At 38.7% G+C, this 22614-nt stretch overlaps 1 protein-coding gene across 24 annotated transcripts in view; it reads left to right on the top strand.

The window, feature by feature from the left end:
• The window catches only part of LOC144978668 (uncharacterized), a 187977-nt gene that overhangs the window by 114876 nt on the left and 50487 nt on the right, over positions 1 to 22614 (top strand). For 18 of the 24 annotated variants that reach the window (XR_013646568.1, XR_013646565.1, XR_013646567.1 and 15 more), the window contains 3 exons: positions 1782 to 2717; positions 3850 to 4475; positions 10380 to 10668. Coding sequence is in view for 20 of the 24 variants with exons in the window: in XM_078925026.1 (XP_078781152.1) it covers positions 1782 to 2717; positions 3850 to 4475; positions 10380 to 10668 (1851 nt within the window). In the remaining 4 variants the exon portion in view is untranslated. The remainder of the gene's footprint in view (positions 1 to 1781; positions 2718 to 3849; positions 4476 to 10379; positions 10669 to 22614) is intronic. The other 6 variants (XR_013646566.1, XM_078925031.1, XM_078925018.1 and 3 more) reach the window with 1 other exon arrangement.

The raw sequence follows: 22614 nt of genomic DNA, 5'->3' as shown, positions 1-22614 counted from the left end.
ATTAGTGGGTTTAAATATACAGTTACACAGTGCTTGCTACCCCTTGTGCAAGGACATTAAACGACATCAAAGCGCTCTTTCTCTCCCCCAGATTTAATAGGTGCGGCTATGTGGTCTTATGGTATGACTCTCGCATTCGGATCGGAAGGTCCTGGGTTCGAGCCTCTCTCGGCGCATAGTTGAGTCCTTGAAAAGCATCTTTAATCACATTCTCTCACTGAACTCAGGTGTAAAATGAGTACCTGGCCGTTAACAGCGTTGGCAAAGTTAAGTCCTTGAAAAGCATCTTTACTCACATTCTCTCACCGTACCCGGAGTACATGGCCGTTAACAGCGTTGTCTCTGTCGGAAAAAAAATGTAAAATCATCGCCTATCAGGCGTCATGTCTCGTTCTACGTGTAATGTGTTGCTGTTGGTCAGGGACCTTTTGTAACGCGCTTTGAGAGCGTTTAGTGGATATAGCACTATATAAAAGCTCAATGTAATAAGCACTATTTATTATTCGTTACCGCTAAAGAAACCGATACGGACTCCGGCTTCATGAGCCTTGTGTATCTGAAGAAGGACTTTTACTGTAATATAACAAGGTTAGTAATAGATAGCAGGAGGGGGGAGGAGGAGGAGGAGAGGTAGAAGTAAAGGGAGGATGAGGATGGGGAAAAGAGTCCTTTATTGATTGTTATCCACTTGTTCCTTACTATTGGCAGTTGGCAGCGACGAGGGTTGTTGTGATGACATAGTTTTCGATGATGGCTTGACATAAAAGAAAGTAATAAAACAAAACAAAAATAATAACAAAACGAAACAAAAATCATTGATAGCCGATAAATTGTCACTCAGGGATAGAATAATGTTTGTTGTGTCGTTGACTGGTAGGGATTGGAATAATAATTTATTTATACAATGTCAGAACTAAGACAGAAGACTGTGAAACGAGGGGGAGAAGAGAGAGAGAGAGAGAGAGAGAGAGAGAGAGAGAGAGAGAGAGAAAATTGATCGATTTCGTGTCCTCTCAATTCGGCGCCTCACGGTGGAAAGCAGTATTTAGCAATGTACTAACTTCATAGTCGTATTAATTCTTGCAAGAAATGAAGTAAGTAGGAAAGTGCCAGAAGACAGCAGAGAATAAAAACTTCGCGGCGGCGATGGGGGCTCGAACCCGCGACCTTACTGGTACGACAACTCCGCCTGGCCGGGGAGATCGTGACTCTACCATATGAGCTATCCGAGTACTCACTTCATTTCCTGCTCCACTCACTTTTCTGAATGAGTAATTCTTGCCTGATTAGACACGTGGGGGAAGTTCATTGACTATTTGCTACAACCCGTGTGGAATAAACCTCATTATTAATTAATCACTCCATTTAGATTTTGTTTTGGAATGTCAAATCACGTTGATAGGTTCTCGGTATTCATTATGGAATGTAGTGTTTGTGTGTGTTTGTGCGTCTGTGTGTGTGTGTGTGTGTGTGTGTGAATATCTCATTATAACAAGAAAGTTTAGAAAGATTTACATTTTTTCATTCACACTATCCATGTGTGTATATTATGTATAAGTGTGTTTGTATTTGTTTTTCTCGAACTAGGGAAATAGATTATATTATATTATTTAGCTATTCTGTTATATAAGCCTGTCGTCCCTTAAATTCCATGGCGTTTGAATGTAATATAACGACCAAAAATAATTGTGGTTTTCTTTATAATAAGAACATGTTTAATTAGTGTCCCCTCTTTCTTTTTTTCTCTTTCCTCCATTCCTTTCCCACTTTACCCCCATCAGCAGGAAGAACCAGAGCCCCCAAAACAAACCGTTAACACCCAAAAGGAAAAGATGTCCTCAGAGAACGAGCCCCAACAGTCCCAGCAGTGGAACGGAGATGACGACGATGAGGAAGATGAGGAAGAAGGCATATATGAGAACGAGCCCGTCAAACGTGATGATGTCGCCAGGGAGTCGGATAAGGGTGAGGACACAAACCTACCATCCCCCGGTCTGGCACAGAACCTCCTGGCCAAGTTCACCACAGGCACGGCAAGTAACTCAACCCCGAGGTCGAAACGAGAGATAACCCCGCCAAACCCGACGATGGGAGGCGGCGAGTACGTGTCAGAACCAAGAGTCGTCATGGAGAGATACGAAGGGAAAGCCGAGTCCGGCGTATTTGAGAGCGAGCCACAACATAACCCGGAAGTCGTCAGGTCGGACTCTCATCTGGAGGAGGCACTGCCCGAGCAAGGATCGGCTAAGAAATTCGCCGCCAGGTACGCCCAGATAGATCAAGAGAGGAAGTCGACGGTGGTGACGCAGAAGAAAGAAATCACCACAGACCGCGACACGGGACCCGTGGAGTACGTGTCAGAACCGAGGGGATTCACGGAACGGTACGAGGGTAAGGCCGAGTCGGGCGTTTTTGAAAGTCAGCCGGAAGAAATGCCGGACGTGATCAAGTCTGGTGAGAACAAGGGAAACGACCCCGTCCCAGAACGAGGCACAGCCAAAAACTTGGCCCAGAGGTTTCACCAGTTTTCCGTGGATAGCGCCTCTCCCGTTGCTAGCAGTCGCACCAAGAGGGAGCTCACGCCGGACCAGTCGGGTCGTAGCGAGTACGTGAGTGAACCGAGATCTCAGATTGAGACCTACGAGGCCAAGGTGGAGTCTGGTGTGTTTGAAAACACACCCCAGGAGGACCCAGAAGTTGTCAAGTCGGAGACTGCTGTGAGTATTTGTGTTATTGTTTTGATCAATAGATAAAGATACATTGGAAGTATTTTGTCATACCCATTGCACTTCACAAGGATTAATTTATTCACTAAGCAGGCCATAATAAAAGACTAAATTTACATTTCATGCAGTAAACTTGCTTGGCCTGTCATGACGCCCCCCCCCCCCAACCCCCTTTTTTTGTGCGGCTATGTGGTCTTGTGGTATGACACTCGCTTTCAGATCGGAAGGTCCTGGATTCGAGTCTCGTTCGGCGCATAGTTGAGTCCTTGGAGAGGGCTCTTTACTTACATTCTCTCACCGTACTTAGGTGTAAAATGAGTATCTACCTTGCCTTTAAAATTGTAACATCACCTAGTAGGCGTCATGTCCCGTCCTAAATGTTAAATGTTGCTGTTGGCCAGGGACCCCTTGTAAAGCGCTATGAGCACATTTAGTGGATGTTGCGCTGTATAAAAGCTCATTTTTGTGCTAATCATCTTAAGATATCCACCATTGTCTACATGTAGTCATTTAGAGCAGTGACGCTTTCTTGTACTTTCAGTTCCTCATTACCGATCAGAATACTGATCTCGGATCTGTGACAATTTCTACATGTAGTCATTTACAGCAGTGACGTTTTCTTGTACTTTCAGTTCCTCATTACCGATCAGAATACTGATCTCGATTATTTATGATTTATTCCAATTTTGATTGGTTTGCAAAAACGATGAGTGTAGTGGAAAGCGTCCGCGACTTGAGACGTTTCATTCATTCTATTTGCACATGTAATACTCCCTTTTATGTATAAAATAATAATTGTATTATTGTTATCATCATCATCATCATCATCATCATTATTATTATTATTATTTTTATTGTTGTTTTTGTTATTATTATTATTATTATCATTATTATCATCATCATCATCATCATCATCATCATCATCATCATCGTAATTACAAGTTGTTTTTTGGTCTGTGGTGAGCTATACTCTTAAAAACATTCAATTCTCTCTCTCTCTCTCTCTCTCTCTCTCTCTCTCTCTCTCTCTCTCTCTCTCTCTCTCTCTCTCTCTCTCTCTCTCTCTCTCTCTCTCAATGAGTAATGTCTTATATCCAAATCCACTCTATTTTTTCTACCACAGGCTGAGGATTTCGTTCCCGAAAGGGGCTATGCCAAAAATGTAGCGGCTAAATTCAAAGAGCTGGAAAGCACCGCCAAGTCACCTCCCTTGTCCCCGGGCAGAAGGAAAGAATTCACTCCCCCGAGAGAAGACCAGGCGGCAAGCAGGACGTCTGGCGTCTACGAGAGTACACCAGAAACAAAACCCGACGTAGTGACGTCATCGGAGTCGCAACAGGAGGTGCTTCCCGGAGCCGGCACCGCGAAATCTCTGGCCCAGAGATACAAGGAAATCGAAGAGAAGAACAAATCCCCAGTGGCCTCCAAACCAAAGAAAGAAATAACTCCTCCTCCCAACGAGGCTGGAGTGTACGAAAACAAACCAGAGAGATTCCAGGCCGATTACAACCACCCTGCCGAGTCCGGTATCCTTGAGAACACCCCTGCAGCACAAAGAGAGGACGTCCTCAGGGGAAGCGAGGGCAACGCCGAGGTGGAACTGCCCGAAGCCGGTACGGCCAGGAATCTGGTCAGCAAATGGCGTCAGATCGAGTCTGAGAGTGCCAAGAATACGTCCCCGGGGTCAGCTGGAGGTCGGCATAAGGAGTTTACACCACCGAGGGAGGAGCCGAGGATTATGCAAAACAGGTACGTTCGCATAGATGGCGTAAATTAATTGTCCGCGTTGGTCTGTACTCCTTCCGCAAATCCAAATCTTGTTTGGCTTCTTTTGTTTGTTTGTTTCAACCTTTGATGTCAAACGTACTCTGTGTTCTGCTCGGGCTAATTATCTTCTACAAATGCGATATGACAAACAGGACAATGGTGAAGGGGTGGATTATAGTGGAGGCGGGGGGGGGGGGGGGGATCGTCGGGTTTGTTTTTACATTCTTTGTGGTTATTAATGTCGTTCTTATTTAAAACCAAAAATTCCAATGTTTTAGTTTTACATGCATGATCAAGATGTCGTAATTCTCAACCACGTAGCAACATTCTCGAACATGATAAATCAAGACCTTAGACTAAGAACTTAGAAATCACCAGAGCGCTTACAACACACAAAATTGTTTCAAGGATTTAAGGCTTGTAATACAGACTTAAATTTGAAGATCTTGGTATTCTTTGATTACCTTCCTTTTTTGAAAAATAGTTCAAGGGACTCACCCCCCACTCCCACATACACACACACACGTACACACACACACACAAACACATAAACCCATCCCCACACTGTAACATCATTGTCGTTATAGATAGAATGCGCTTGGCCAAGGAGTTCACAACATTGCCATCCGGAAGTATAACGGACCAACACACAAACTCTGTGTAACCATGAACTTTTATAGTCTGGTTAATACAGTTTAGTGAGAACAACTCACAAACGCGGATGGCAAAAACAATAACAAAGGCCTGAGTGACGTCATCTGCATACTATCTATATCTTCTCGTCGATATCGTTCTGTGCATCAACTTGTCGCTTGTTGATATTTGAATGGTTTTCGTTGTTTGTTTTTGGTTTGGCTTTTTTATTTTCGGGGGGAGGGGCGGGGGTTGGTTGTTTTTGTTTTATTGTTTGTTTTTTTTTGTGGGGGGTTTTTGTTGTTTTTATTTATTATTTTTTTTTTTTGTTTTTTTTTTTTTTTGTTGTTGTTTTTTTTTTTTATTATTTTTTTTGTTTGTTTTTTTTTTTTTTTTTTTGCTTTAAAATTTTTGCCAAGCACTTAATTAAATTCATTCACGTGCAATTTTTCTTTTCTTATCTATGACTGCTGGATATGTGTCACTTTTTTTCAACCTCCAATGCACACACACATTTCGTGTACTCACATATTATCATTATAAACACCCAAAGACCTCACATCATCGTCGTCGACACGAACACATAAACATGATTAAAAAATAAATAAAACAATATTATGACCCATCTTCTCCAAAACAGTTAAATGTCGGGGAGTGGATGAAAGGTTTGGTCGATGGTCTCGGCACATAATTTTGATTCCATGACTGAAGACGCATGGATACTGACTGGAATGTTCCATTGAAGTCGCTCTCAGGCAATTTATGAATAAAAACATTAAAAGAAAAAGTCAAAACAAAACAAATTTGAACATTTATATAGCTCACTATTCCACGAGTTTACCATGTAATATATACGTTTGCAATGCTTCATTGTCGTAATATGGAACCCCATTTCCATGTCATACAGTACAAGTCGCCTGTAAGGTGTCCTTTTTGTACTACTGCACTCGTACAATATCCACCACTACTCTGTAGCCGGGTAGTCATAATTTCACACTAATTCACCTTTTCACACATCATCATCACCTCCTTTATCACTTTTTTTATTCACATCAATTACACCGATTGCCAATCACCGCCACTAATAATTGTATTTATTTGTTTTCTTTTCCCCCCCCCCCCCCACCCCACCTTCCCCAATCCATTATTTACTTTTGACACAACCTCGTATCGCATCCCACCCCCACTACCCACCCTCGTTTGGTTTTCCACATTCACACCCTTTCCCGTCCTGTTTCATTTTTTGGCCCTATATTTTCGGTCCTCTTATTTGGTCTTACTTGCTGCCATTGAATTTCATTCGACTACTCTCATTTGCTTTATCATTCTATTCTATTCATCTCTCTCTCTCTCTCTCTCTCTCTCTCTCTCTCTCTCTCTCTCTCTCTCTCTTTCTCTCTTTCTCTCTCTATCTATCTATCTATCTCTCTCTCTCTCTCTCTCTTTCTCTCTCTATCTATCTATCTATCTATCTATCTATCTATCTCTCAAATAAAATAATCTATTCTTCACTTACTGTGGCTTCTTGCTGACGCCATCGTTAACAAAAAAAAACAAAAAACACCAAAACATTTTATTTTTCTTCATCTTGGGCATTTCCATCTCTCGTGACAATCATTTCACAACCTCCTCACGAATCTTTCCTTCACGGGCAATTTCTCCTCTTTTTAATTCAATCGTCGTTCCTTCTTATACTAAACCCCGCCATCTTTCTCAATCCGCCCTTGGGTCATTTCCGGTACGCATGCGCCCCGTCTTACTTTTGGTTTGATCCTTATGCCTACCCTCCCTATTTACTACTTATTGGTGTTTGCCTGTTGGGTTTGCTTCGCTTATTATTATTATTATTATTATTATTATTATTATTATTATTATTATTATTATTATTATTATTATTATTATTATTATTATTATTATTATTATTATTATTATTATTATTATTATTATTATTATTATTATTATTATTATTATTATTATTATTATCGTCATTATTATTGTTATTATTCTGAATTATAACCTTCATCAAATGTTATTATTGATATTTTTATTGTTGCCTGTTATTGTTTTATTTTGTGTTACCTATGTATCATATTTTCGTTTGCTTGTATAATATTTTTTCTTCTTATCATCTAAATATTACCCTCTTTGTGAATTCTGTAAACCATATTATTTTCCGTGTGTCTATAATTTGTATAGAAATAAAAATAAATTGTACGTTTCCTTTTTAACGATACCCTCCCTTAAAACACGCTCTAGCTCAGTGTGATGCTAGTGGTTTGTGTGTTTGTGTTTTTGTTTGTTTGGTTGGTTAGTTGGTTGATTGGTTTGTTTGTTTGCTCTTTTGTGGTTTTGCTTGTGTGTGACGTTTTGTTTTGCTTTTTATTAATAGATCCGAAGGGATGGAATGCGTTACACAGCCACATCCCATATAAAATTCTCTTTTGATTTGTGCAGTTGAGCTCAAGAGAAAAAAAAATCGAATTCTATGACTTGGATTACTCAAAGGTTTACACAACGGTTTAACGTTGGCAGAGATTGTTACTCTACCACATCCAATTCCAGACTTGGATCGAACGGACAAACACGCGATTTCTTGATTTCATGCAATTTAATCCCCCAAAAAATGTTACTTTATTCGTTCAAAACGACCATATCTCTGTACGATTTATTTTTTCCTTTTCAGAAGCAGTAATGTAATTACGACGCGGAAATTGAAGTACAGAAACGAGTAGCAGACACATTCCCTCTTTATCTAACAGTGTGTATTGCTTGAGTATAGCCGATAGTCGCAATCCACCTCCAATTAGTGTTTATGGGAGAATAGTGTAAGAATTTTGCTTGATTGTCAGCTCTTAGGAGAGATGTTATAAGAGAAAGACAGAGGTCGGGTAGCGAGTTGAATTTACGTCACAGTGCACGTTAACCGTCACCAAAAAGAAAGTGACAAGTGAGTTGTCGTTTTGTCGTGGACGACGTGGAATCGGTTTAAGAGACATAATATTTGATGTGGTAAGCATGTCATATCATTGGTGTGGTAGGCATGGCATGGTATTGCTGTGATGGGCAAAACAACTGAGGAAGAGTTCATCCAGAGGAGAAGGAGAAATGTTCAAAGGGAAAATAAAATAAGATGGCTGTACCTTTGCGCTTGTCTTGTGAAAAGAGCCTTCAAGACTGATGATCGGGCATGCCTTAGAATGGATCCTCCAAGAAAGAAAAAAAAATGGCCGGAAGACAGGAAGCTGCACGAGTACGATCGGTGACAAAGGAAAAGGAACAAGATTGTCATTGTCATCGCCTCAACGACGAAGATGGACCAGATTCATCGAGCTGATGTCCAGTTGTTCTCCGATTTCCCAGCAGGGACCAAGACTGATCGGACATGCCTTAGAGTGGATCTTCCAAGAAAGAACAATAAATGGCCGGAAGTCTTGAAGATACATGAATACGATGGATGAAATGGGAAAGAGCGCCTCATCGAGGAAGAAGAGCCTGATTCATCGAGATGCTGATGTCCAGTTGTTCTCCAATTTCCCATTCGGGACTAAAAAGGGAAAAAGTCGTCAAAGATGCCTTGTTATGGATGGGAGCCAGTATCACTCACTTACTCAATCCTCTCCGGGTCTGCTGGCACTTGAGGCGATGCAAGGGATCTTCACATGGTCCTGTCAGCAGCTATTCTTGGAGCCATCTCGAGGGACAGACCCCTCTGTTTTAGGTCCCTCACTACGGTACGTTACCAAGTCTCCATGGGGCGGCCTCGCTTCCTCTTTCCTTGGGGTGTCCATCGCAGAGCCTTCCTTATCAGTGTTTCATCAGGTATGTGACAGATATGACCCAACCATTGCCATCTTCTCCTTTTAATGAGACTCTCCAGAGACTCCACTTTAGCTCTCGCTCTCAGGTCCTCATTTGAGAATGTGGGGAGCCAGTATGTGATTTGAAAGAAGATTTTGTCTTTGAAATGGGAGTGATGGATTGACTAGCGGGTGCCTTGACTTGATCGAGATGTCAATGCAACATTATTTGATTTTGACAGCGTGAGAGTCAGGTATAGTCTGTCTGCTTGCTCGTCTTATCGACAACCCTGAAATTTCTTGTTGTTGATATTGTTGTTACTGTCTATTTATGTAGATGTGTGTATGTTTTTGTTTGTTTCGTTTTCACTGTTTCATCCCATGGTTATCTTCAATATATGCCTGTCAGCCGTAATAATAGACCCTCCTGATTGTGAGCATTTACAATTTCTTTCGTAATCACGTGATATTTAAAAGAGCTTGGCATTGTACAATTTTTCGATGCAATTCCTTACGTCACTGTGTCAAAATATTCTGACAAATGCTCACACACAGGAGAACCAAGCGTTTCGGTTGCAAGGCATGTAACGTTGGTTTTGTTTCATACCCATTATTAATTCATAGGGTTCATACACAAGTCAAGTTATAATTAAACTATCCAATTAAGATTCATATCCCCATTTAAAGTTTAAAATTAATTCTATCTATGGAGTATGATTTTGAACTCTGTATTTTAATAATAGCGTATAGTACACACCTTTTGAAGACAGAAAGTTCCCTCATTTCTCAACAGTTTCAAAAATGAATGGATGTGTCATATTTTTCCTAGTTCTCGAAGAGATTTTTGTCAGTAATATGATATGATATGCCTGGAGTAATTTCGTATAATCATACATAGTAAAATCACGTTTAAAGCGCGCTTTATGCAGATTATGACATACTTTAAGGCGCTGACTCGTGGTGACTACTCCAGTGTGAAGATAATAATTTTCAGACATTCTTTAATGGCATTGAAACCAACTGGTGTACGAACTCTTATATTTATTTTTATCAGTGAATAATAACTTTACAAGATAGCATTAACCAGTCATTTGCCTTGGCTCTGTCAGCTAGAATGCTTTTGTGGGATACTTTTTTTTTTACTAAATGATTTTGGTTTGAAATATAACCAGCATATTATAAATATTAGAATATAACTGCCACCATTTTTGGTTGCCATTCCCCTTTCATCCATCCATCCATGCATTCATCATCCACATTCTTTTTTATTTCTCCCTTCGTTCTATCAATTCACTCTTACCTGCTGCCTTACCTTCCTTCCTTCCTTGCTTCCATACCTCTTTTTAAGACCATTCAGCATCGTCATCATTATCACCACCCTAACCCAACCACCACCACCTTCCTTCCTCCCTCTCCCCGACCCCCTCTTCTCCTCCTTGGTTCCTTTCCCCAACAGCAAGTCACCCCGCACCCCTAAATCCCCTGGTGCCGACAGCTCCTCACACCAGCTCGACAACGGCTCCGTCCACCCGTCCGACCTCCCCGGCCAGTACCAACCACAGAACGAGCCCCACGTCTTCGAGTCGAGTCCGGAGTCCCGCCCCGACGCCCTTCGGGAGGCCGACACCGACAAGAGCCACGGACTTCCCAAGAAGAACCAGGCCAAGAAGATGCTGGCGCGATTCCAAAGCATTCAGGCCGAGGCCAACAAAGAAGTCCCCAAGCCCGTCTCCAAGAAGCAACAGGTGAGTCAATCGCTTGACGCTTGCGTGTGTCTTTTCTTCTAATCTACAATCCTTATGATCCTTCTCCTGGTCGATGTCCATAATATGACGGGTATCGTACATCAAAGTTATTCATCACATATTATAATATTCAAACAGTTATAGCTGGTTAACAAGTTTCTGTACTCTGGAAAGACACATATTTAAAAAAATTATCAAACCTGCTACCTCGCGAGGTCCTCCTTTCGTCTCAGGTTTGAGAGATTTATCCAAGATAAGGATCATTTAAATAGATCTCAGTTTGAAGGACGAGTTTTCTGGCCAAATTTTTAAATACGTGTCTTTCTAGAGTACGACAGCTAACTGGTCAATGATGGAATGCTTCTTTTTGGGAAAAATTCGAATCGATAGGCAGTTTTTATTTCTTTATCAATTTTTTAAAAATATAAGCTGTGAAGGCTGTAAAATTAGTTCTGTTACTTAATTCTTAATCACCATCTGGTCTTGAGAAGAAGAAAAAAGACAGCACCTTTAATTATGTGACATATTTGTTTGTCTATGGGATGCGAATTTTTTCCCAAATCATCAAGGGAGGTAACACGTTTCTATGCTCTGCCTCCCTTCAACAGATGGGGTTTGATGCAGAAACTTTAATCTGGAAAATTTGTTTGTTTTTAATTCTAATTTTATAAAGAAACATGTTGATTTGTATATAATATGTGGTATGTCCATGAGATTTTTGTGACAGGCACAGGGGTGAGTTGGGAGGAGGGGGGGGGGGTGCGAGAGAGAGAGAGAGAGAGAGAGAGAGAGAGAGAGAGAGAGAGAGAGAGAGAGAGATGAATGGTGGCAAGAGTTGTGTGAGGGGTTTGGACGTAATTGGTTCGAGTCACCCCTGTGTCTTGCTTGTGACATCACGTCACGTCACGTCACGTCACGTCCAAAAAACGGATGTTATTTGAACTTGATTTTTAACATGTCTTGTTATTTCATTTTTATCGTCATCAATAATATTTTATGTGATATTTTTCCCCTGTTCGTTTGTGAGAGAGTGAAGCGTGCTTGTGTCTAAGTATGTGTGTGAGTTTTGTTTATATGAGAACCAAGTGCTATAGGTATGAATGGGGTTGATATCAATGTATCCAGGAGTGGATACGTTCTAGAAGGCATGTTATTAGTGATTAATAATCACTACTAATCTGTATGGTTAATGAGATCGGTATGAAAATGTGGCATGCATTTTATTATAATTGTATTACTACGACTACTACTACTACTACTACTACTACTACTACTACTACTACTACTACTACTACTACTACTACTACTACTACTACTATTATTTGTCTTTGTGTCATTGAATTTCTCCAATCCTGATGCCATCATGTGATGTCATTACCTATGCATGTTGCTTGCCGATCATTTCATTATTTCAGCTGCAGCCAGAACCCATTTCCTATTTATAAATATTCTGCTAATGATGAAGATAGGGTTTCATGTAATCAAGGGAAATAATGCTGTATATATGTATTACTGATTTTTATTTCCTGGCTTAACTCCCTTGAGCCCTTGTCTGATTACTTTTCTCCCTTCAAAATTAAATTAGAGGGGTATATTATTTTTATTATAAGTAATGTTTGCTGTGTTTTATCCTTGGGTATGCATCTTACAACCCAGCCACCATTTTTATATCTACCAACCAAATATTTTTATGACTATTTATATCCTATAAAAGGTATAAAAGAATGTTGAGTGTGCCCGTCAACGACTAACAAAGCCATTTTTTTTTCAATTAAAAAAAAATTATAGCATTGTAATTGTTTTCTCCTCTTATAATGTTGGAGTTGCTATTTCAGTGAACTGTCAGTACAGTGCCATTAAGAAGAAGCGGCACGTTTATTATACATCAGAAAGACGGGTGTTTTATTGTCACTGAAAGAAAAAAGAAAAAAAAAAAAAAAAAAGTTTTCAGTTCACGAAGGGTGTGACTGTTGACGATGAGTGCTGTAACCCGGTACAAGGATGAGTGTGGAACTGTGATGATTTTTGCATTTGCATGACGTATGTTGCCTTTTGCATTTCATGTTATTTTTCAACAGATCTCCTTCCTCCACATCTGCCACACCACAAAACGTGCGCTGTGTATGCGTGTGTTTGTGTACTTATGTGGACGATGTGTGTATGCTTTATAATATGCATGCATTGCAGCTGTTTAGTTTTTATCCTTTTGGTAATTTCCACAGGTTCCCTGAATATTTCCTCTACAATAACACGTTGACGTGAACGCATGCGATATGCTTACCTACCTACGTGTGCTGGCGTTGCTGCATAATAATATGTTTGGATTTCCTTAAACTGTTATCTTTCTTTTTTAGTTTCCACAGTTCATCATCATCGTCATCATTGCCTTTTTCACCCTGGGTCAGGGTATAGGCCACAGACTAACCGTTTCCGTTCTTCTCTATCCTGAGCTAACATTTTTATCTCGTTCCATGTCTTACCACTTTTCTGTATATCAGCTTCTTTAATTCTTCTCCATGTTCCTCGTGGCCTTCCCCTTGGTCTGCTGCCCTGAGGGTTCCAGTCCAATACTTTCTTTGTTATAGTGGCCCAAGATTGGGATGCCCATCACGTGATGTAGATGCATGTCACGTGATGTGGACAGTTTTGGACGCGACGATAAGATGACGATGGCGTAGTGAATTTTTTTTTTTTCATTCCAAAAAGATATTGAGCTTTTTTTTTCGCCCAATATCCACTAAACGTGCTCAATGCGCTTTACAGATTAAAAATAAAAAACACCTAAATTTAAATTCTGATATTATGGAGGTCGCCCCGGATTCGAGCCCTCGGGCCAGCACTTTAAAAATAATATAATAAATAAGATAGAGAGACATATATTATTAGTCATGACCGAAATGTGGTCCTGTCCCCTTTATAGAGTGTAAGAAGTTAATTCAAGTGGAGGTACTTCTCTGAAGATTATCTACTTTGGCTCATCAAGGTTTTCATGTTATTGTGTGTTCTTATGTTATGTTTATCTTTTGATTATTTCAGCGGAATGTGACAAATACATAATTTCCAGCTACGCGAGACTTACCACAAGCATATCACTAATATTATTATAGATATAATGTGGCATTTGTGTTCCTTCTACTTTATTTCAACTGTTACCTTTACCTGCCCCCCCCCCCCCCCCCACAATATTTCCACGACTTGTTACTGTCTATCCTACCACATGACGTGGTGAGCATTGGACAGAGCATGCAATGGACGTAAATACGTTTTTACTTCACATGATTTACAGGCTTCCTTCTCTTCTATTTCATGTTTTGATTTTTGATTTCCACTCTCTATTATGACATGTCATTAAAAAAAAAAAAAAAAGAAGATATTGATGTCTTAATTCAAAACTCCCCCACCCCCTTCTTCCCCCCCCCCCCCCCCCACACCCGGTCTCCGACAACATATTTAATTACATTATTCTTGATTTATTTTTGATACGATGTTTTGTTTTTTTTAAAAATAATTTTGAATATCATTTGATCTACTTCGATATGCATTTGCAGTGCTTTGAATTATTTTATTTTTTAAATTCTATGCCATCAATTTTTTTTTTTTCATTGACTGCATTGAAGATTGATGCGATGACTAACTAATTATGAATGTTATAACGATGACAGACAGAATATGTTTTATGTTCAGTTTGATGCATTAAGTGTTAATGACGAGACGAACGTATGCTGGGATAAAACACGTATTTAAAACTTTGGCCGTAAAAATTATTTTTCAATTAAATATCGATCGATTAAAATGTCGAAAAACTCTCAAAATTTGAGAATGAATGAATATATTGCTAAAGTCTGGTTAGACTTATTGAAGTCTGTACACCTAGTCTTGTCTTAAGATCATCAGAATCAGAAAATATGTGCGGTTTTTTTTGTTTTTTTTTTTTTGTTGTTTTTTTTTTTTTTTTGTTTTTTTTTTTTTGGTTTAATTATAAAGCGCTGCGTGGAGATCACTTTTAATCGGATGATGCTTAGGCGCTATAGAAATATTATATTGTTAATATTTTTTTATTTATTTATTATTTTTATTTATTATTATTATTATTATTATTATTATTATTATTATATTATTATTATTATTATTATTTTATTATTATTATTATTATTATTATTATTATTATTATTATTATTATTATTATTACATTATTATTATTATTATTATTATTATATTATTATTATTATTATTATTATTATTATTATTATTATTATTATTATTATTATTAAATTATTATTTATTATTATTATTATTCATTATATTATTATCATTATTATTATTATTATTATTATTATTTATTATTATTATTATTATTATTATTTATATTATTTTATATTATTATTATTATTCATTTTATTATCATTATTTTTATTTTATTATTATTATTATTATTATTATTATATTATTATTATTATTATTATTATTTTATTATTATTATTATTATTATTATATCCGTATATACTTGTTAGGAATCCCAGATTTGATCATTTTAATTGGTCGTGTTTTCTGGCCAAATATTATTTTAAAAGGTTGATTTTATTCAGAGTCCGACAGTAAAGCTGCCTCAGCCTAAATCATTATCTTCTTTTAGAGGGCTGGCCCTCGTTTGGCTCCACCTGCACTTGATAAAGAAGTTGTTGGTGGGCCAAATGCAAAGAAAGGGGACATTAATTTACTCTTTTCCATGCTTAGAATATGTCACTGTTTGTTTTTGTCGAGATATAATATGTTGTAATAGGGGTTCGAGACTTCTGTTAAATGATTCAGGTATAGATAGAATTAAGTTGACGTCACTCTGGTCTTTGTTATTGTTTTTTTAGTTTTTTGCCGTCCGCGTTTATTAGTAATTCTCACTTATCTGTATTAATTAGACTATATATGTTCAAGGTTACACATAGTTTTGTGTGTTGGTCCGTTATACTTTCGGATGGGGAAATTGTGAGCTTTTTAGCCAATCGCATACTTTCTATAGGCGGTGACTAAACTATGAAGACGTGATACTTAGGGGCTCCTTCCGTTTGTGGGTGTTCAATGTCAAGTCGGTAAACATGGCATTGTGTATTGATGGTATGTGTTTTAATAAAATACACACTATTTCTTCACGCTATATCGATATCAATCGTGCAAATGCACAAAAAGTTTATAGTCGGAGAAAATGTAGAGAGAAGAAATCATCTCTATATAAAGAAAGCTTCGAAAACCCGTGTCAAATTTCAACTGTATTGCACATATTAAACATGATCGATAGGGTGTTTACCGACTTGACACGGTCTGACATTGATACGCGTCGTCTGCTATTAAAACCTTATTGCCACTTCAGACGTTTCGCGTCTCCATACCTATAGATAGAATGAAGTTGACGTCACTCGTGTCTTTCTTATTGTTTTGTTTTTGTTTTTTGCCATCCGCGTTTATGAGTAATTCTCACTAAACTGTGTTAACCAGACAATAAACGTTTAAGGTTACGCATAGTTTTGTTTGTTGGTCCGTTTTACTTCCGGATGGCAATGTTGTGAGCTTCTTAGCCAAGCGCATACTGTCTATATATCTCCGATATGGGTGCGTAGCCACCGTTATCCTATAGCAGATCGCTGGCCCAAAGGGAGTCACCACATTGCCATCGGAGTATAACGACAACACACAAACTCTGTGAAACCCATGAACTTTATAGTCTGGTTAACAGTTTATGAAAAACAACTCACAAACGCGGATGGCAAAAACAATACAAAGGCTGAGTGACGTCATCTGCATACTATCTATAGATAGAATGAAGTTGACGTCACTCGTGTCTTTGTATGTTTTGTTTTGTTTTTTGCCATCCGCGTTTATGAGTAATTCTCACTAAACTGTATTAACCAGACTAATAAACGTTATGGTTACACATAGTTTTGTTTGTTGGTCCGTTATACTTCCGGATGGCAATGTTGTGAGCTTCTTAGCCAAGCGCATACTATCTATATATCTCCGATATGGGTGCGGAGCCACCGTTATCCTATAGCCTGACACGAGAACCCAGATGGACTTATAGTTTGACGTCATTTTCTAGGTTTTTCCAACGCCCAGTGACAGGTTGGACGAAAGAATACAACTCACGATTTGTTTTCTTTTGTGGCCAAAGACTTGTCTTTTGACTACATTTTTTTGGTCAGTGTCAGGCTATAAGTTAACGATGGCTACACCAGGTGACATGTCAAATCCCGTACAGAAGAGGAAGAGCACCGCAATTTCTATCTTTGACTCATTTCAATTCTCACCATTCATATATTTTTTCATTAATTGTTTTGCGAGGAAGTGTGTGTGTGTGGGAGGGGGGGGGGGGAGAATTGTTTACACAGCTGTCATGACATGTGTTCTGTCAGTCAATGTCGTCCATGATTTAAGGTTGTTTGTTATTACATTTATTGGCTTCTTGGTTATTTCCCTGTTTGTTCAATATATATTTGATGTCTGGTTATTTGTCGTTGTTGTCTTGTTGTTTGTCGTTGTTGTTTTGTATTGTTTTATTTTTTGTTGATGTGTGTGTGTTTGGTTTAAGTTTGTTTGTTTTGTTTTGTTTTTTTGTTTATGTTGTTTTTGGGGGGAGGGGTTGGTTTTGGGTTTGTTTGGCGGGTTTTTTTGTTTGTTTTTTTTTTATTTTTTTTTTGTTTCGTTTGTTTTTTGTTTGTTTTTTATTTGGAGGGGTGGGGGGGGGGGTTGTACAGTTGAGATGTCTTCTTTTCTTGATTAATCAAAATCCTGAACAGATGAAATTAGTATCAACTGAGAGCGGGAGGCCAGGAATTTGAAATATTCTATTTATGTTCCAACTCTGAACTAGTTCTTTCACAACATTCTGACATAACGACAATCCCGGTGCTCAAAATCCCGTGTTAATCTTGGCGTTTAAAAAATTGAATTAAGAGCAGATGCCATCATTAAGCAGAAAGAATGGGGTCGTTTTGTTTTTCTTCTTCTTCTTCTTCTTCTTCTTCTTCTTCTTCTTCTTCTTCTTCTTCTTCTTCTTCTTCTTCTTCTTCTTCTTCTTCTTCTTCTTCTTCTTCTTCTTCTTCTTCTTCTTCTTCTTCTTCTTCTTCTTCTTCTTCTTCTTCTTCAATTAACTTGACATTTCTAGTTCTAATCATTCTGGGTTTTAAACATTTTTGTTTTCATCTCATTTTTTCCCGAATAAATGGAACGAAATTGACGTCACTCAGCTCTTTGTTATTGTTTTAGACAGTCGTTTTAATTAGTTCTCACTAAATTCTATCAATCAGACTATAAACGTTTAAAGTTAAACTTAACTTTTTTTTTATATGTGTATTGATAAGTTATACCCGGTTGATGGATGTTGCGAGTATTTTACCTAAACGCATAGCATCAATAGACGAGGTAGTTCACCAATTGGAATGTCTTCTTTCCTCACTCCGTTACGATGATATTCAGCTGTAAGAAGCTGTGATAGTAGTGTATAAATATGAATATAACAGCTTCGGAAAAGAACTAAATACCAAACACGGAACATTTCGGGCTCAAAACTCTTCTTCAGCTAATAACAACATTTTAAAAAAAACATTAATGCGTTTCTTAAAATCCAAACTGATAGTTTTTGTCTCCCGTCTGTCTTGATTTTAAGTGACGTATCAATGGGGTTGTTGTTTTTTTTTTATTGCTTTTATCAGTCGCTTAATTAAGTCCCAGGTTTGAGAGATTTTACCAAGATGAGGGTCATTTAAACCGATCGATATTTGGAGGACGAGTTTTCTGGCCAAATGTTTCAATACGAGTTTTTTCCAGGGTACGACACTGGTTAACTGGGTAATCACCGGTGGTAGGTACTATTTCAATACCCTGGCCTATTTTATGTTTTAAGCAAGCATTTAAGTAAAACGTTTAATCTTTTTAACCTGTTGAACTGCTTTTGTCAAACCATAATAATTTCTCCCATCATGTACCACAGAGCGTATTCGTTTTCATGAAGAGAGCAGTGACAGCAATTCGACTTGGGCTTTGTTGGGCCAGCGTAGCTCAGTGGGACGGTCTTTGCTTCGTACCCGAAAGGTACTGAATTCAATCACCCGCCACTACGCTGTGTGACCTTGAGCAAGTCACCTCGCTCTATCTTAATTTGCGGCGCTGCACTGCGGCTGACGCCTGGGTTATTCCAGTCTTCCCTTGGAATAGACCCTAGAGACAAATTTCCCCTATGGGATGAATAAAGGGAATTGAACCCCAGTGACATCACTTTTACAATGATCTCTTGGTGAAACCGGTTAGTAGGTCGATGGGTCTATTGTGGGGTAAATTACGAGCGATTAATTATTGTTCGACCCGGTAGGAGTTTAATTCGAAACGCGACTTTGAAGGTTCAATAGATTAGACTGAAATAACAAGACATGAAGTGAGTGGAAAGTGCCAGAAAACAATAGAGAATAAAAATTTTTTATTCTCTATTGTCTTCTGGCACTTTCCACTCACTTCATGTCTGGTTATTATCAACATAAGTGCCTGCTCCACTCACTTTTTTTAAACTTGACTTAACTTGAGCTTTTATATAGCGCAATATCCACTAAATGTGCTCAAAGCGCTTTACAAGGGGTCCCTGACCAACAGCAACACATAACATGTGGACGGACATGACGTCTGTCAGGCGATATTACAAATATTTGGGACAGAGCACGCTGTTAACGGCCAGGTACTCATTTTACACTGAGTACGGTGAGAGAATGTGAGTAAAGAGCCTTCTCCAAGGACTCAACTAGACTCGAACCCAGGACCTTCCGATCCGAAAGCGAGTGTCATACCACAAGACCACATAGCCGCACTTTTCTGAATTGAAATACCAACCAACCTTCTAGCTAGCAACTAACAAGCCAATCCACTTGGCGTTTAACAATGTATCTACCAACTAACAATCTTCATAGGAATCTAAATAGGCGTATATATAGAGGGGGCGGAGGGGGTGAGTGAGTCATACTTCCGTAATTGTAACACATCTATGATCTCTAGCATGGCAGCATCTTCCTGTCTGGAACACTGCCAGAATTTCAGTTACATTATGGTGCTCTACAAATTCCCATCCTCCTCTCTCTCTCTCTCTCTCTCTCTCTCTCTCTCTCTCTCCTCTCTTCTCTCTCTCTTTCTCTCTCTCTCTTTATTGTTTCTCTCTTTCTCTCTCTCTCTCTCTCTCTCTCTCTCTCTCTCTCTCTCTATTGCTTTCTCTCTCTCTTTCTCTCTCTCTCTCTCTCTCTCTATCTATCTATCTATCTATCTATCTATCTATCTCTTTCTCTCTCTCTCTTTTTCTTTCACTCTCTCTATCTCACACATCACACACACACACACACACACACACACACACACACTTACACATAATTACTTCAATAAACATCAATTTACTCACTGTCATTGTTATGAATCCACGTAATCGTACAGAGATATATTATTATATACTCACATATCACAATCATACGTACATACACACTCACTCAAACACTCGGAAAGACACATGCATCTACGTAAACACCCGCACGGACACTTACAAAATACAGAGAGAGAGAGAGAGAGAGAGAGAGAGAGTGAGAGAGAGAGAGAGGTATTCACTTACTCACACACCCACTCGCTTACAGACATACATTGTGCGGTATTTCCCCGAACCTGTCATTTAGAATTGATGCCGAGTCGAGTAGAGATTAATTTAATAAGTGTGGGTGGGGATCCTGACCTCCCATAGTGGGCAGGGGGGTACATATTGTGTCTTCTATCCCCTTATATCTGTCTTTGTCTTGGAATGAGATTACTTGGTTTTGTCCTGGCCCTGGCTGGGAGGGAAACAGTCAAATGCATAGTTATTGTTTTGGGAGGAAAAAAATTATGTGTTATTATATTTGTTATTTTTAATGTATAATGCAAGCATTTGAGTGTATTCCTCTTTGTTGGATCTTGTGCTTGTGTCTGGATGAGACTTATAGGTGATCTCAGACTAAGTACATTGGTGGTGTGCTATTGGAATCTACATCTGATCCCTATTTGTTCCGAGTTCCCCTATGTCTTACTTTTTCTTGGGTGCTTTAATTGTAATTCTAGAACTTTTTACTATCCCATTTTCTTCCTTTTTACTGGCGCTGGGATAACCTAAATGTGTTGCAAGTACCGTAAAACCCTTTAAAACAAACAAACAAACAATTTAATAAGTACATACTCGCTAAGGACGGATTCCTGATCATCAAAACCAGAATCGCCCGTAGGACGGTTCCTCTTAGAACAAGACATGAACTGAATAGGAAAGTGCCAGAACAACAACAGAGAATAAAAACTTCGCGGCGGCGATGAGGGCTCGAATCCGCGACCTTACTGGTACGACAACTCCGCCTGGCCGGGGGAGATCCTGACTCTCCCGTATGAGCTATCCACGACCCCATTTTTTAAAAATCGCTTCAAACCTGTCTAACTAGACTCTTAGAATGTTGCGTTGGTAGATAAAAGAATAAACAGATCACACACCAAAAAAAAAAAAAATAAATAAATAAATAAATTATGAAGCGCATTTCCATGTGACGAAGTGGTCGAATGGTTAGGGCATTGGACTGTGATCTGAAAGGCCGCGGGTTCGAGCCTCGCTTCAGGCACTTTCGGATTTGTTTGTTTTATTTTCTTTTCGTAGGCAAGATTTTTAACCCCTAATTTGCTCACTTTGGACAACATGGCATGATTCCTGTTGTTGACATCAGACATCTTGTTTGATGGATTATCTATAATCCTTCATGGAATTCCTCGGCGATATTATCTTATGATGTCGTAGCGTAGGCGTATTTTTTTCCCCCAAGGATTAATCAGGATCAATGTGCTTCACAATGCTATCTTCATCTCCCCAGCAGGGCATAATTATGACATCAAATATCCCGTTGAGCGTCCTTTTCGAAATTAGCTTTACTTACTTATCCGAACCAGAAACCACCTGAGCTCTAGCCCTTCGGTCTTGTACAATGACGTAGAAGTTAGACGTCCTTTGTAGTTGTTCCAGGTGACTATAAAGTCATCTATAAACTATCGGAACAATGGCGGACGCCCTTATGAAATACTTCTCCGACGAGCATAAAACTGTATCCAGAGGAGAAAAACATTATAAATCTGATAATGTTTTGACTTTTATACATTCTTATCACATGACATGTGAACAAGTTCTCGCCAGCATGAAGAATAAAAAGAACCGATTTTCTTTTGTTTTTAGTTTAGAACCAAGCTGCTGGTTGCTGGGCGGACGTGACATCAGACTATTTATTGAGTCCAATTAATATAGCAATGACTATCCCGCACAAATCTTTGGGCGTCTTTTTCGCTCACGAAGTGCCCAAATTCACGGCAAAATATGGGACGAAGCCGTTTCGTATATGCTATTTTAAAAAATTAATTACGACGCTGTTTATCGATGAATATGACTGAAAGTTGGCACACAGTTAGAAAAAAGGTCATTTTAGATTATGTCAAGCGACAAAACTCGTGCGATTACCGGAAGATCGTTAAAAATAGATTTTTACTCTTTGGAGTAAAATATTTCTAACACTACCGGGCGTGGAGGTTTTGTCGCTGACAAGGTAATACATAAACATTTCTTCTTTTTGGTTGTAAAATTTCATATGAATATGACGAGTACTTTTCCCGTATTTTACAAAACACCATCCCAAGTTTCAACCTTTTAATCCACTTATTACGTAAGATACAACCAAAGATCGAAAAAAAATTGCCGAAAAAGCGTCCCATATTTTCGCGTTTTTTTCCTCTTTGCGGGTCAACCAAATAAATGACACCTTTGAAACTGCATAACTTGTTTATTTATGAATGGATTTTCAAAATTCAAATATTTTTAATCAGTGGAGATAGAGCTTTGATATTAGACAAAAAATTTTCTTAAAAAGAGAAAAAAACATT

The sequence above is a fragment of the Berghia stephanieae genome, chromosome 8 (genome assembly GCF_034508935.2).
Source record: "Berghia stephanieae isolate SIO BIC M18660-M18661 chromosome 8, UCSD_Bste_1.3, whole genome shotgun sequence".
Taxonomy (NCBI): Eukaryota; Metazoa; Mollusca; class Gastropoda; order Nudibranchia; family Aeolidiidae; genus Berghia; species Berghia stephanieae.
Note: the sequence above shows the minus strand (reverse complement) of the source record. Positions and strands in the feature narration are given on the sequence as shown.